Source organism: Dendronephthya gigantea, unplaced genomic scaffold, assembly GCF_004324835.1.
Source record: "Dendronephthya gigantea isolate DGI-Jeju-01 unplaced genomic scaffold, DenGig_1.0 000000F, whole genome shotgun sequence".
In the NCBI taxonomy this organism is placed as follows: domain Eukaryota; kingdom Metazoa; phylum Cnidaria; class Anthozoa; order Malacalcyonacea; family Nephtheidae; genus Dendronephthya; species Dendronephthya gigantea.
Window position 1 is genome coordinate 7,432,390 of NW_021163010.1, and position 13,816 is coordinate 7,446,205.

The window sequence follows — 13,816 nt, forward strand, 5'->3', positions numbered from 1 at the left end:
TTGAGTTGAGGCGTCTACTACGACGCGCTTAGCTTAGAGAATTATAGCTGTATCCTTTTCATTCGGTTCCGAACGATTTAATGAGTATGAAAGAATTATGAATTTCATGAATCTCATTCTTTTGTAAATATAAGTCAAGGTCCAATTCCATACATAATATATATAGGATATCACACGGTGGCGAGTATATAGATATGGATTTTATGTACCACTAGCTGTCTTTGACACGAGAACTGAGAACATAAAATATTTCTCTTCGAGCGAACCGTGTAATGTTCTGGAGCCGATTGTATCAAGCCACTGAATATGAAATTGTAGACAGTATTTTTGTATCAAGGTAAAAAACATTTAGCTCACTGTTTGAATAAAACGATAGAGTTGCTTTCTATTTTGAACTTAACCACCGTTTAAGCTAAACAGGCTTGATACAACCGGCCCCTGTTTATTATATATATGGACTAAATTATGAGTGACAAAAATACACACATGCAAAGACGACAAGTAAATCAGCCCTGGAAGACCATGATAAAAGCGAATATTTTTTAAATTCTAATCCAAACATTAAAGTATAATAAATTTTACTTATCTATAAGGATGTATTTTAAGTGTTTTCGTTTGTATTTCCGACGTTAATCGAAACTAGTTTTGTTTCCGAAACTCGTTTTGTCTCCCCAAACGTAACATACTGAAAATATCCGCACTGTATACCCCGGATGTAATGGCGCATGTATATAGTTGCGTATAATAGCCCCATCCATGCAATAAATATGTATATTTCGCCTGTTCCTTTGTTCTGAATTACGTCCTGGTGCGTATATACCCAAACTAATTCCGCATACCTACACTTAATACTGTGTTAATGTTAACTAGGGAACATGATGCGAACGACACTTCAAAAAACAACTTGCCAGGCGTATTAGTAAACCGGTTTGGGAAATAAACATCAACCTGCCAAATGGAGCTGTTAGGTTAGGCATGTTTACTTCCCAAACCGGTTTGTACATGCATTCATGCATTTCTTCTCTGCTCCGCTATATACTAAACTATCGAGTACGTTCGAGATACCAAACAAAATATACATCGCTGAAAAGCTTCACATCTCGGTGGTCAGATATTCCAAGGTATTGTATAAATAGCCTCTAATTCGACCAGTTATACTACAGTCTAGAATGAGATATATCCTGGCATATTCATATGACCCCACGCTTTAATATGCGTGAGCTTAAGTGATGATTAATTTCGCGTGCATTCCGGCCTAAATCCAAAGGGAATTTCAATGTATACAAGCACGAGTCGTTGGCTTTAGTTATAGCGACATATTTGACGTGATTGTGTGTAAACGTATAATATAAACTAAAATAAAGGTATACTATAGACGTTTATTGCTGATTATTTTTAATCTTGTCCCACAGATATGCATGATTCGCATGCATGCGTACACCATGATGTACAACAACACCCTGTTGTACGTTTTGCCTCGATAAATACCACAACCCAAATGCGACTAGCATGCGATTTGGCTAATCTATATTAAATGGTACAAATCTGCAATCCCCATATAGAGAATCTGCCGAGAAAAGGAGTTCAATCATGCGATGATTCTGTATAATCTATAATATAGAAGTGTTCAAAAGAGAATCACACGAATTGATTCCTTTTTCCTGAATAAACGAACCATCCAGGGTCAGTAACCTAAAATAGTGTGACGGATGATCAGGCAGAAAATCTCCCTTTTTCTTTTTTCTTGAAATCAAATGTCCTCAACTAAGTCGGTCATTTTCGCCCGTTATGATTATGTTAATAGTTATGCAGATAATTCTCGAAATGCCCACAGAGTGGTATATAGGTATACAATCAATTGTATATCTCTGATTTGGCCGATATATAGTATATATACATAAAAATAAAAAACATCGTTGATAACATTGGCCATATATTCAGCAATAACACTTTTGAAATGTAATCTGATCGCGTTATATCAATGCGAATGGAAATGCATTTCACAAACATGCATGGCACGGCCAATTGTGCCTTTCATTGACCTTGTCAAAAAATATCGTATTCGATGTGTTCGCAATTCATGATCACGTAACGATTCACTTCATGTCACGATTTGACTTGATATATACCTATATAAGCTTGTATAATATACGCGTTTTACAATAAAATTAATCACCCGTAAGACATCTGCACGACGGAAGCAATATCGAGTCACAAAATATGCATGCATAGCTATATACCTGCAATATGACTTATAGTAAGAGGTGTGAGGCTTTTTGCGGGTTATTCAGCAAAAGTAGGGAAGCTTGGAAAAATTGAGCAAAAGGTTCAAACCGAGAAGATATAGGAAAAAAGTGGCAAAGTTTGGCATCTAGACTGTAATTATATTATTACCACTGCGATGCATGACATTAAACAATGACAATTTCCAAATGTTCGTTTCTCTCAGTAACTTTTACGTCACGTTTACAAATACAATCATTCCTGCATGTATGCATGGTATTTATGTTTATTACTACTACCCACTTCTCTACTAAATAAATTCATTCCTTTTAACCATCCACTTCCGAATTGTTAGAAACAACTCCTTATCCTTAGGAAAAACTCCTTATCCCCTTAGGAATCGAGAATTTTAAGAAGTGTTATATAGCTACAGTTTAATTGCAAATTTACCGGCCTAACCGGTTTCGCTTATTAACATTATTGCTCTCATGAAATTGTCAACGACTATCGATACAACTGAATGCCATTGTAAATGTAAATTCATTGAAAGTAATGTTTACAACAAGAGCGGCCGTGTTGTATTGAATATATACAAACTAATTTGTATGGGGAATACTGTGCATGTGACCTAATTCACGAAATTTTCCTGGGTATAAATCATTAATTTTTCATGACTTTCACAAATAAATTTAAAGGACAGTACTCTGTTTAAATTGCAATTGAGTGCCACAAATTTTCTGAATCCGATCCGGTGTCCCAGGAAATTTGCCCCCCCCAAAATTTGGCCCCCCCGGGCCATATTTCCTAGGAAATTTGGCCCCCTCGAAAACATATACTTTATTCCCCTGAGTTCGAGAATCGCGAAGCTTCTTCTAAAAACAAGATCGTAAATGTTTGTATTCATACTTATAGTTTGCTTAATTTATTTCAAAAGCTTTTCATCTCAGCGAAGAGCTAAGACGAATATTGTTTTAAATGTACACGTGGCTAACTTCTAGGATTATCATAACATTACTAGGGGCTTTAATCGAAAAATAAATAAATAAGTGGTAATTTCCTAAAACAGCCTTTCCTATGTATGTATAACCGCTAAGCCTATGATTTATAAGGTCGCCAAATTAAGAATTTCTGGGGAGGGCAAATCACGTATTGCACAGTTCGGAAATTTGGTCCCCCTGGATAACATACTTTATACTCCCCATATATATATAAAATATATAGTTTTGAAATCGAGAACTTTTGACTCAATATTCAACAAGTTTCTGAACCTAATATGAAATTCGTCAGAATAACAACCACACTTTAGCAAGCGATGACAAATGCGTTGGCGAAAGTGTTAATGTGCATGCGGCTAACATTTAGGGAGTAATTAATACAAATTTGCATAAAAACGTTTAAAAACAATCGGCAAACACAAAAACAGGTAACATGCACTATATAAAATCCGTCAGTGCTGTTTGTAAGTTGTAACTCAAACCACGGCTAGATAGACTTTTATACACTTAAAACTTTTATACACTTAACGGTTCTCTAGCTCTAAAATGGTAAGGTAAACTAAGTTTTTTAGAGGGGGGCCAAATTTCCGAAGGGAGGGCCAAATTTCCTAGGATATTTGGCCCGGGGGGGGCATATTTCCTAGGAAATTTGGCCCGGGGGGGCCAAATTTTCGGGGGGGCCAAATTTCCTGTGACACCGGCCGTCGTCTGTACCAAATGAATCAACATTAGCCTGGCTTATAACTGAAAGGTTGTAAGAACATTGAACATATACTAGTTTGGTGCGTAGAACGTTTTTCAGTCTTGCTGATATTGTTAAAACTGTAAAAAGCTATTGTTTTTACCTTAACACGTATACGTGTCACTAACTATTGAAAAAATATATTACTCTTTTGCTAGAGAGTAGCCGGAATTATGGCCCTGAAGATAAATTTCACTTCGTTGAAGAACTTTGTCTTCTACTATATATCGTTTCGTCTGTTGACGGAGGGTATTGAAGAATTTCTCATCCAGCCAACTGCTTGGTATTATATCAACTTTCTGGGAGAATCAAATGTGTTTCTTGGATTAACTTTGGCTGGTTATTCCGCGGGTGCTTTATTGTTCGCGCCGGTTGTTGGTGTTCTGGAGGTGAAATTTGATGTTTCGAAAATACTAACCGTCATGTGTGCTGCTGTGAGGTTCGTCGGTAATTTATTATATTCAATTCCAATCAATGGATATTTTCCAATGGTTGGAAGGTTTATATGTGGTCTGGGCGCTAGTACAGAAGGAATATTGTTCGGGGTTATAACTAAAGGTACTACCAGTAGAAATCGTGCAAAAGCATTTCTATATCTCGAAGGTCTCTACTGCCTTGGTACCACATGTGGACCTATACTTGGTAGCGTTCTAACATTCAAAATGGACATATTTGGTTGGAAAATTAACGCAGGTAATTTTCCCTATATATAAACAGTTAATTATGCCGGTTTTCCGCTAGCGATATTTTTCGCGCGAGAAGCGAATTTATTCTTTGTACTTGAGCAATTTGTTCCATGCAAATGCACGGTTGCAATTGACATGCCGCTCTGAAGCAAAATGTCGTTTCGCGCGAAAATTCTCGCTAGTGGAAACCGGTCTTACACAAAGCAAATTTCACAGCAATTTGCAATCGAATTGCTATATCTTCGCGTTTCTGCTGCAAGGAAAAGACTAGGTATAGACTTGAAAGATTTGGCTTCACATTTCCGCCTGGAGGTTGCATTTCAGTTTATTGCAGTTCAATCTTTACTGATCTCAAAATAGTTTAAACTGATAATATAAACCGGTCTTTCAGTGTAGTTTATATAGTCTGGGCAAACAAGCATAAATGAATTTGTAGGCCGAAAAAAAATTACGAAAAACAATAACTAAAGGAGCTTGAGATCTAGAAAGGCAACACGACGACAACATTGTAGCATATAGTTGAAATCTGGTTTAGTTATTATTAAAGGATGGAGATGATCTGTTTATGAACGGCTTGAAAGAATTCAATTAAATCGAATTTATAATTGAATTAACGTGAGATAATGCTCGGCCAGGAAATCACGCATTCTATATATACACATACATTTGCCAATCTCAGCACGTACGTGATTTGCCTCGTCAAGCAAACTAAACAACGTTGGCGACTTCTGGCGATTAGAGAAGTCCAGTGAGATTTAAGAATTCACTTATACTCATTATTAGCTGTCGTCGTCGTCAAAATCGGCGTCGTAGGTCTTAAAGGCCGGCGCACACTAGAGCTATGTGCTTAGCAAAAAGTCATTCGTGGCCATTGGTGTAAGCCAGTTGCTCTCGTGTGCGGGCGACTTTTCCAGTGACTTTCGTCATTCGTGCCAAAAGTCGCCGGAAAAGTCGCCCGCACACGAGAGAAACTGGCTTACGCTGATGGCCACGAATGACTTTTTGCTAAGCACACAGCTCTAGTGTGCGCCCGCCTTAACATCTTCAATATTCCAGATCGCGAGATATTTTAGATTAATAACATGCATTATCGCGATGCATGTGCAAAAAAAGGCCTGTAATGATTGCCTCGCATTATGATGTATATTTCCAATTACTGATAATTATGAGACAAATTTCGTCTGAAAATATTGATCAAAAACGCGTACACAAGAAGAGATGTTTCTATGTAGGGTGGTCCTTCCTCTTTCCAAGACACTTGAAGCTCATCCGTTTTAGTTTTAGCTACTTCTGTTTAAATTTTTTATATCTTCTTGTTCCAACTTTTCCTAGGAAACTCACCAGGAGTCGTTCTGATGCTTATTTGGTTTACCTTACTAATGTGCGCACTCTTTTTACCAAACGACCTCGCGGAAAACACAGGTGATGGAGAGAGGTCAATTATTGACAGCGACAATTCCTCCCCATCATCAAAAACAACCGCAGAACATGATAACGGACCTCCTTCTTCGTCGTCGATGATTCGTGAAGAAAACTCAGCTGGGGGACTGGGAACAGCATTGTTAGATGACGACAGCGACGATGGTATTAGCTTATCAAAATCACTCGCTTGGCATGGTTGTCCTCCATCGTCCATGGTATTTTGCATGTATTACCTGATCTGTCTGTCATACTTCGTCTACATGGTTATCTCATTTTACGTCCCTCTACTGGCCAAATATAATCTTGGATTGAAACTTATCCACGTGAAGTTAATTTACCTCAACAGTTCTCTGTTTTCCTTCGTGTTGTTTCTTGCCACCCCACTCATTTTGGAAAACGTCTGCGAAACAACTTTTCTCGTTAGTATATTTTTTCAGATTATTCCAATTTCATGTACATTCCTTCTCGCAATTTTTTGGAACAGTCCAATGTCGGTCGAGAAAAAAAGTTACCTCATCCTTTGTTCGATGCTGTTGTTGAGCGCACAGTTGGTAAACTCTCCAGTAGCTTCTTGCCTACTTTCAAAATTAACCCCGGTGAAGAGTGCTTCATTCTATCAAAGTCTCACCTATACTGCAGTACATATGGGAATTTGTCTCAGTCGCCTGGCAGGAGGGTCAACATTTGCTAAGATGTCTATGATGTATACTTGCATTGTTCTTGCTTTTTGTTGGCTTTTTGGAATGATTTGGTTGCTTTATGAATATCGCAAATTTGGTCGTGCCACCGATGACTGAAGGCTGTTTTTCATCATGGTCGCATGAGCAGGCGAAGCGGACGTAATGGAAAATTGCCTTAAGTACAGTAGTAATGCAGGATTTCCACTTGCAAAGATATGGTTCGGTAGCGAAATATTTGCTTATTTTCTTTTGAATTTTAACATTAGTTATTAATGATTAGTCAAACTCGACTGTTCTTAAACTAAAAGGACTGAGATATATATGCAAATATTTAGCACGTTAATAAGACATACAAGGTGTCTCAAACAAAATGGAATGGAATAAACCGACATTTAAATAGGATAAGTTGAATTGCATCGGAAGTAAGTGATTAATTGGATGAAAATGTTATGGCAAACTTGCCTCATTAAAGTCAAAACGATGTGGTTTTTGACCAGACGTTTTTAACACACGATTATTTGGTAATTTCTGGCCATTATGGCATTAATAAAAGATATTGTTTCAAAGTTAATGATCTCCTCTTTCTTTATGTAAAAATTAAATCGTTTAGACTCAATATTCAATGCATTACGGTTGTTTATTTACGTATAGTTCAATGTTGAAGTGGCAAATCATTCGTTTTTTCAGACACCTTGTATAGTTTTATTGGCACGCCATCCACAGAGAGGTGGAAATATGTTTCACAAAAGTAACTGGCTGTCTAGCTCAACTTGTACATATATTTTAGAAAGCTGGCGCTCTTGCATTAAAACGTTCGCAGCTTAAAAAAACCCAAATTTCTTCTTGGGGCCTAATTGCTTAAAATGTTTGCTGCAATTGGAAGTAAGATTTGTATAGCTGGAAGCAAAATGCTTTGTAAATACGATTCTCACAAGTTACCTGAAATTGCATTTGCGTGTTTGATAAAAGTTATGAATGTATCACTTTGAAAAAATATGTTTACTAAAAGAATATTACCTTTCATGGATCCCATGCATTGATGATCTGAGTTGCTCGTAGTCACTTTTATATAATCCCAAGTTGGCACGGAGCGCCGTCAAGGGTACTAATTCCGCTGATAGATTAGGAATTACACCCGGGTATTGGGACACAACATAGTGGGATCCAAAGACGTGCGAATCAGTCTATGTCACTTCATATAATTATACTATTTTGATGTTTTTCTGAAGCATCAATAAACTACAGGTTGAAATTTCAATAGTTACCTACGCTGCATGGTACATTCCATAAAACGCCTTCAGAAATCAGGTGACGTGAAATTTTTATGACTATAAATTCATTTCGTACCAAAGATAGAAATATTGGCTAACGACGCAATGCCATTGAGTCATTTCATGATAATGTCACTAGTCTAGCTATAGCCAGAAGATTATTTGCTTGGTTACAGCTCATTATTTGCAATTTAAAAAATGATGGTTATATATTTGGCCACATTTTTGTTAAAATCTCGAGCCTTTAGCATTCTTCAAATAAACGTTTAAACTTAAAACTTTGTGGGGATGTAACAAAACTACCGGCGTTTGTTACATGTAGCCATGTACTATAGAGAGTTGCAAAAAAGCTGCGAGTACACGGTTACCACCCGTGAGGAAGGTCTGCTTTAGCGCACTTGCCTTTCACCTCTAAGGCCACGGGTTCAAGCCTCAGTGAGAACTTTCTCATTGTGACTCGATCCCAGTCCTCATGTGAAAAGAGTAAAAAGTCAGCGCTCTGCCGAAAGTCGTGGGTTTTCTCCGGGTACCCCGGTTTCCTCCCACAGGGAAAGTTGACAAGGGTGGGTTAAGCACACTTTGTATACTATATCTAGGTAAATTTATGTCGTGCACTTTAACCATGAGCCTCTGGCTCGGATGATTGGGCAACCACATCCCGTGCTAACGACTTTAAATAAAAAAAAAAAATAAATCATTACATTACATTACATCACATTACAGGTTTAGATGAGGTTTGTGGGGAAGGTTCAAATTTGAACACTCTTATTGATCACATGCATGTACCAAAAAAACAAATACGGCATAACCGGCAAGAAATAAAATGTTAAATGTCATATTTCATATGACAAAATGTCAAATGTCATAACCGTCTAGCTTGCCAGACGATCTCAGGATAATTTGCAAATTTAAAGTTATAATTGCAGATGAATTTCTTGGGTTAATTTTGGCTAGTTATTCCGCTAGGGCTTTATTGTCCGCGCCATTTGTCGGTGTTCACGAGGTAAAATTTGAGGCTTCGTAAATAATCATTGTGATATGCGCATCTGTGAGATTCTTCGGTAGTTTATTGTATTCGATTCCCGTCAATGGATATTTTTCTATTTGGATAGCTTTTGAGTTGTGTAGGCGCTGGTACAGATGGTATATTGTTCGGGATTATAACAAAAGGAACTACTAGTAAAAATCGCCCGAAGGAATTTTTATATCTCGATGGTCACTACTGTCTTGGTATAACATGTGGACCCATAATAGGTGGCGTTCTAACCCTCGACATGAACATATTTGGTTTAAAATTAACGCAGGTGGGGAAAAGCGGGACTCGCCGCAAATCTTTTCTTCCTGTTTCTAATGCGATGCGCTAGGCTCTGGCAAGTGTTTTTGCACTTTTCAATAATGAAGGAAAATTCTATTTTTTAGCTGCCCATCCAACATTGCTTCTTTTAGATTAAAAATGACTGCGATAATACGAATTAAAAGGGGGATAACGAAAAATACCACTACGAAGAATGCGATTTTCACACGAAGCTTCTATAGAACTGCCAAGTAAAAATTCAAATTGGACTTATATTTATGTAAATAGTATTGTTAAAAGTGACATTTATTTATTTTAAATCTTTTCAACGCAAGATCAAGATTCGAACAAAAAACATGTATCACTATAGTGTTTGCTAGTTTTGTGGCAAAAATGAAAATAAAGAAATGTTTTCGTGAATTTTTGAATTATATAAATAACACATCAATCATGCTTGTTCTTTAATCAGATCAAATGTTTTCTTGATGGTTCAACTTACATATAATTAGATGGAAAAATAACTGCCTAGTTTAATCGGCGATCATTCAGCGTGATTTAACGTTTATTTTTAAAATTTAAGCGCAAAAATGGAGATCGATTGAGCCAACTTTGAAATATTAACATTTTTCGTCTGCCAAACACCGTTTCCCCCTCCGTTTCCGCCGCAAATTCCATAACTGTATATCCTAAAACTTATCCTTATCCTTAAATTCTTGAGGACAAGCTACTCTGCGAAACTCCTGATGCACAAGCTTTCTACTCCAGAGGCAGAAGTTCGTGTATAAAAGTTTTACTATAGTGCTCAAGCATTTTCAACAATAGAATAATTCTCCAAAAGTAAGAGTTGGTCATTGCGATTGAGTGAAAAAGAGCGTTGGACTTATGACCTTTACCAATATGAGGCTTGTAGTCAATGATGATACAACACATCTCCCTAAAAGCAGAAGCAGCTCTGCTCTATATATTCTCAATTGTAAAAGTGTGATATCTTTTTTATTTCATGCTATAGGTAACACGCCCAGTTTCATTCTGATGCATGTTTACTAGGTTTATCTTACTGATTTTTACACTCTTTTTACCATCCGATCCATCGGAGAAATCAGCTAATGCGAGGACTGACAGAGACCCTCGTGTATCTAAAGCAACCACAAAGCAAAAGAACAAAGGTACTTCGTTATATATGATTCGCAGAAAAGAAAAAGAGAGACTGGAAAGAGTTTCGATCGATGGCGACAGCGGCGATGGTTTTACCATTGCAAAAGCATTTGCTACAGACAACTGCCCTCCATCGTCTCAGGTTTTTTGCTTGTATTATCAAATATTTTTGTTGTCATTTGTCTACATGGTCATTTCATTTTATGTCCCATTGCTGGTAAAGTATACCATATTGGGACTTATCCACGTGAAGTTAATTCACCTCAACAGTGCTTTGATGGCTTCCTTGTTGTTCTTTTCCACCCCTCACATTCTGAGAAATATCTCCAAATCTACTTTCCTCTTTCCCAGTATATTTTCCACAAATTACATTAGTTTCAGCGATATTTTTTCTCGCTTTTTCTTGGAATAGTACATCGGTCTACGCAAAAAGCACTCTCGTTTTTTGTATAATGCTCATTGTGAGCACACAGTTGTTGAATACTCCTGTAGCATCTTGCTTACTGTCGAAGTTAATTTAACACCTGTGAATTGGGCTTCATTTCATCAAAGTCTTGTTTATACCGCATGCAGTACGACTCGGGGTTATACTCAGTCGTTTTGCAGCGGGGTCAACATTTGGCAAAACACTTGCATATAGTTCTCGCTTTTTGTTGGTTATTCGAATGATATGGTTTGGTTACGAATGTCTTAAATTTCATCGTGCCGCTAAACGATGACTGAAGTTGTAGTAAGTAGTACTAGCCAATTACAATTCAGGATATATACAATTTGTTTGTTTTGGAGAAATCATGATTATTTATATACCGCACTACTACTAATGAAATAACTGTACTCCTCTCGACCAATCAGCAGTGGCGTAGCCAGCCTGACGATTTTGTCCCGCTATGTAAATTTCGAGTTACTATAATTATTCATGTCTTTAGAAATCTATTGTGTTCACAGTCAGTGAACACTAAAATATTAGCATAGTGGGACAAATCGTCAGGCTGGCTACGCTACTGCCAATCAGCATTCAATAGCTTTAGTATACGCTAATAATAACAGAAGGAATAGAATTAATAAGTAATCAACATCACACTCATAGTTAGCAAATCAACCTCCGGCTCCGCGGTCAGTTGCTTTTATTTTTTAGAACCACTCACTGTATGATTTTAGCATTAATTTCATTCCTATTCCTTTAGTACCATTATTACCTGCACTCCCATTACCATTATTAATTACTACGGAATTTCAGATATGGCGCGAATAACGTCTCGTTTAAACGTCGCATTTCGGTCGCGTCAAATGCGTCTAAGAGGGGAGATAACGAGAAGATAATAAAGGTGAACGAGGCTATCATCTCATTATCTATTGTTTTAATTGCATCTGACGCGACTGCATGAAGTAAGACGTTCAACACAAGTTTGACTGTCGTATTACTCTACACATTGCATGCAATAGTCCATAATGGACCACTTGCATAATAGACCAACTTTTGATTCAGGTGACAAAAAGGGAATTTCCTAAAAGAGCATACAAAACTTAGTAAAATTGCCAAGTTTTGCTGTGAAATATTGTAAAGTGCCGCAGATATAGCCATGCGAAGTTGGCGAATTTTGTATACTTTTGTATTACGGCCGGACGCGTGTAACTAAATTAGTTACACGCTTCCAGCCGTAGTAAAAAAGTATACAAAATTGGCAACTTCGCATAGCTATATCTTCCGTACTACTTTACATTTTGCAACCAAACTTGGCAATTTTACTAATTTTGGTATGTTCTTTTTAGCTGTTTTAATACTGTATAAACTTATCTACAAAACGCTTTCTGTAACAATACATGAACATGTGTTTGCCGCCATCTTATTTTCCCCTGTCTCTCTCTCGATCCCTCGTTACCCTTAAATATCCATACCTATCTGTGACGTCCTTATTAACGCTGAACACTACATCTCTCCCCAAGTTTAGACATAAAACAAATAAATCATCCCAGTTCAATAAGATAAAATAAAAGTGCCACACAGCACAACACAACACAACTTAAACAATAGATGTCACTGTTCCGTTATTTATATAATAGTATATATATATATACAACTTATCTTTATTCGTCTTCATCAGTTCCCATGTCATAGTCCGCATGCCATTGCGGGGGATTTCGATGTCTTCCCCTCTGCTCCCGCCTTTGATCCTGCACTTCGTTCTCATTCTGCCGTTCCTCCGCCATTTCCAATGGCACTTCTTCCTCTTGTTGTATCAAGACACCTCCCTCTTGATCACCGACTTGATCCTCGCCATCCCCATCTGGTAACATGTCATCAATACCGATCTGTTCCTCTCCAACTGTTTCTCCATCGCTTTCCGGATCCGAAAAGTCATCGGGCGTAACTTTGTCCTTACCTCGTCCTACCTTTAGCTTTTTAAACCAAGACGTATCTCGTGTAACCACTTTGTGCGTTGGGTCTTCTCGTCCAACTACCAACGTACTGCCTTTCTTACTTAAGACAGTGTATGGTTGTGGATCATAACATGGGACTAGTTTTCCTTCTCTTTCATTTTTCAGCAGCACTTTATCACCAGGTGCAATTGGACTGACTTTAACGTACTGCTTTTGGTCAGCGTATTTCTTTGCGGTTGCTTTTTTATTTGCATCACGATCCCTAACCGGCTTGTCATCGACTGCTGGTGGTGGAAGCTCAGGCAGGCGCACTCTGTACTGTCGTTGCTGAAACAGAAGATTAGCTGGACTTTCGCCCGTTGTGGAATGTGGAGTCGCTCGATAACTCCTTAGAAATGTGTATAGTTCCTGTTTCCACGACTTACGTTCGATGACTGCCGTACGTGTAACTTTTTTGACCATACGATTAAAATTTTCCACTAACCCATTGGCCCGTGGATGTCTGGGAGTAATGGACTGGTGCTTAATTCCCATAAGACGACAATAGTCGTTAAACGCCTTAGACGTGAAAGGCGGCCCGTTATCTGTTTTAATACTGATGGGAATTCCAAATGAGGATAAGATTCGATCGAGCTTCGGCAACGTGGCTTTGGCAGAGGTGGACGTAGTAATATCGATTTCAGGAAAACGAGAATACTCATCAATAACCACTAACACGTATTCTCCCGACGGCATCGGGCCATAGAAATCCATAGACAAACACTCCCATGGACCGTTTGGTAGTGTTGTGGATTTAACCGGTTCTTGCGATGCCGTATGTACGGTTGCTTGACACGGAATACAAGTATTTATGCAGGATTCCACCTTCTTTTCCAACCCTGGAAACCACACTCGGGATCGTAAGAGCTGTTTGGTCTTAATTAGACCTTGGTGTCCTTCATGTGCGGTATTAATTACTTTCTTGTGCAA

General features: G+C 37.9%; 1 protein-coding gene across 1 annotated transcript; it reads left to right on the forward strand.

Moving 5' to 3' along the window:
* Positions 1 to 916: 916 nt before the first annotated feature.
* Positions 917 to 9,465, forward strand: LOC114521552. Its single transcript, XM_028542020.1, has 4 exons — positions 917 to 1,121; positions 4,119 to 4,653; positions 5,979 to 6,487; positions 9,439 to 9,465. The coding sequence occupies exons 1-4, from the start codon at positions 1,011 to 1,013 to the stop codon at positions 9,463 to 9,465; spliced, it is 1,182 nt and encodes a 393-aa protein (XP_028397821.1). The 5' UTR covers positions 917 to 1,010.
* The last annotated feature ends 4,351 nt before the right edge of the window (positions 9,466 to 13,816 follow it).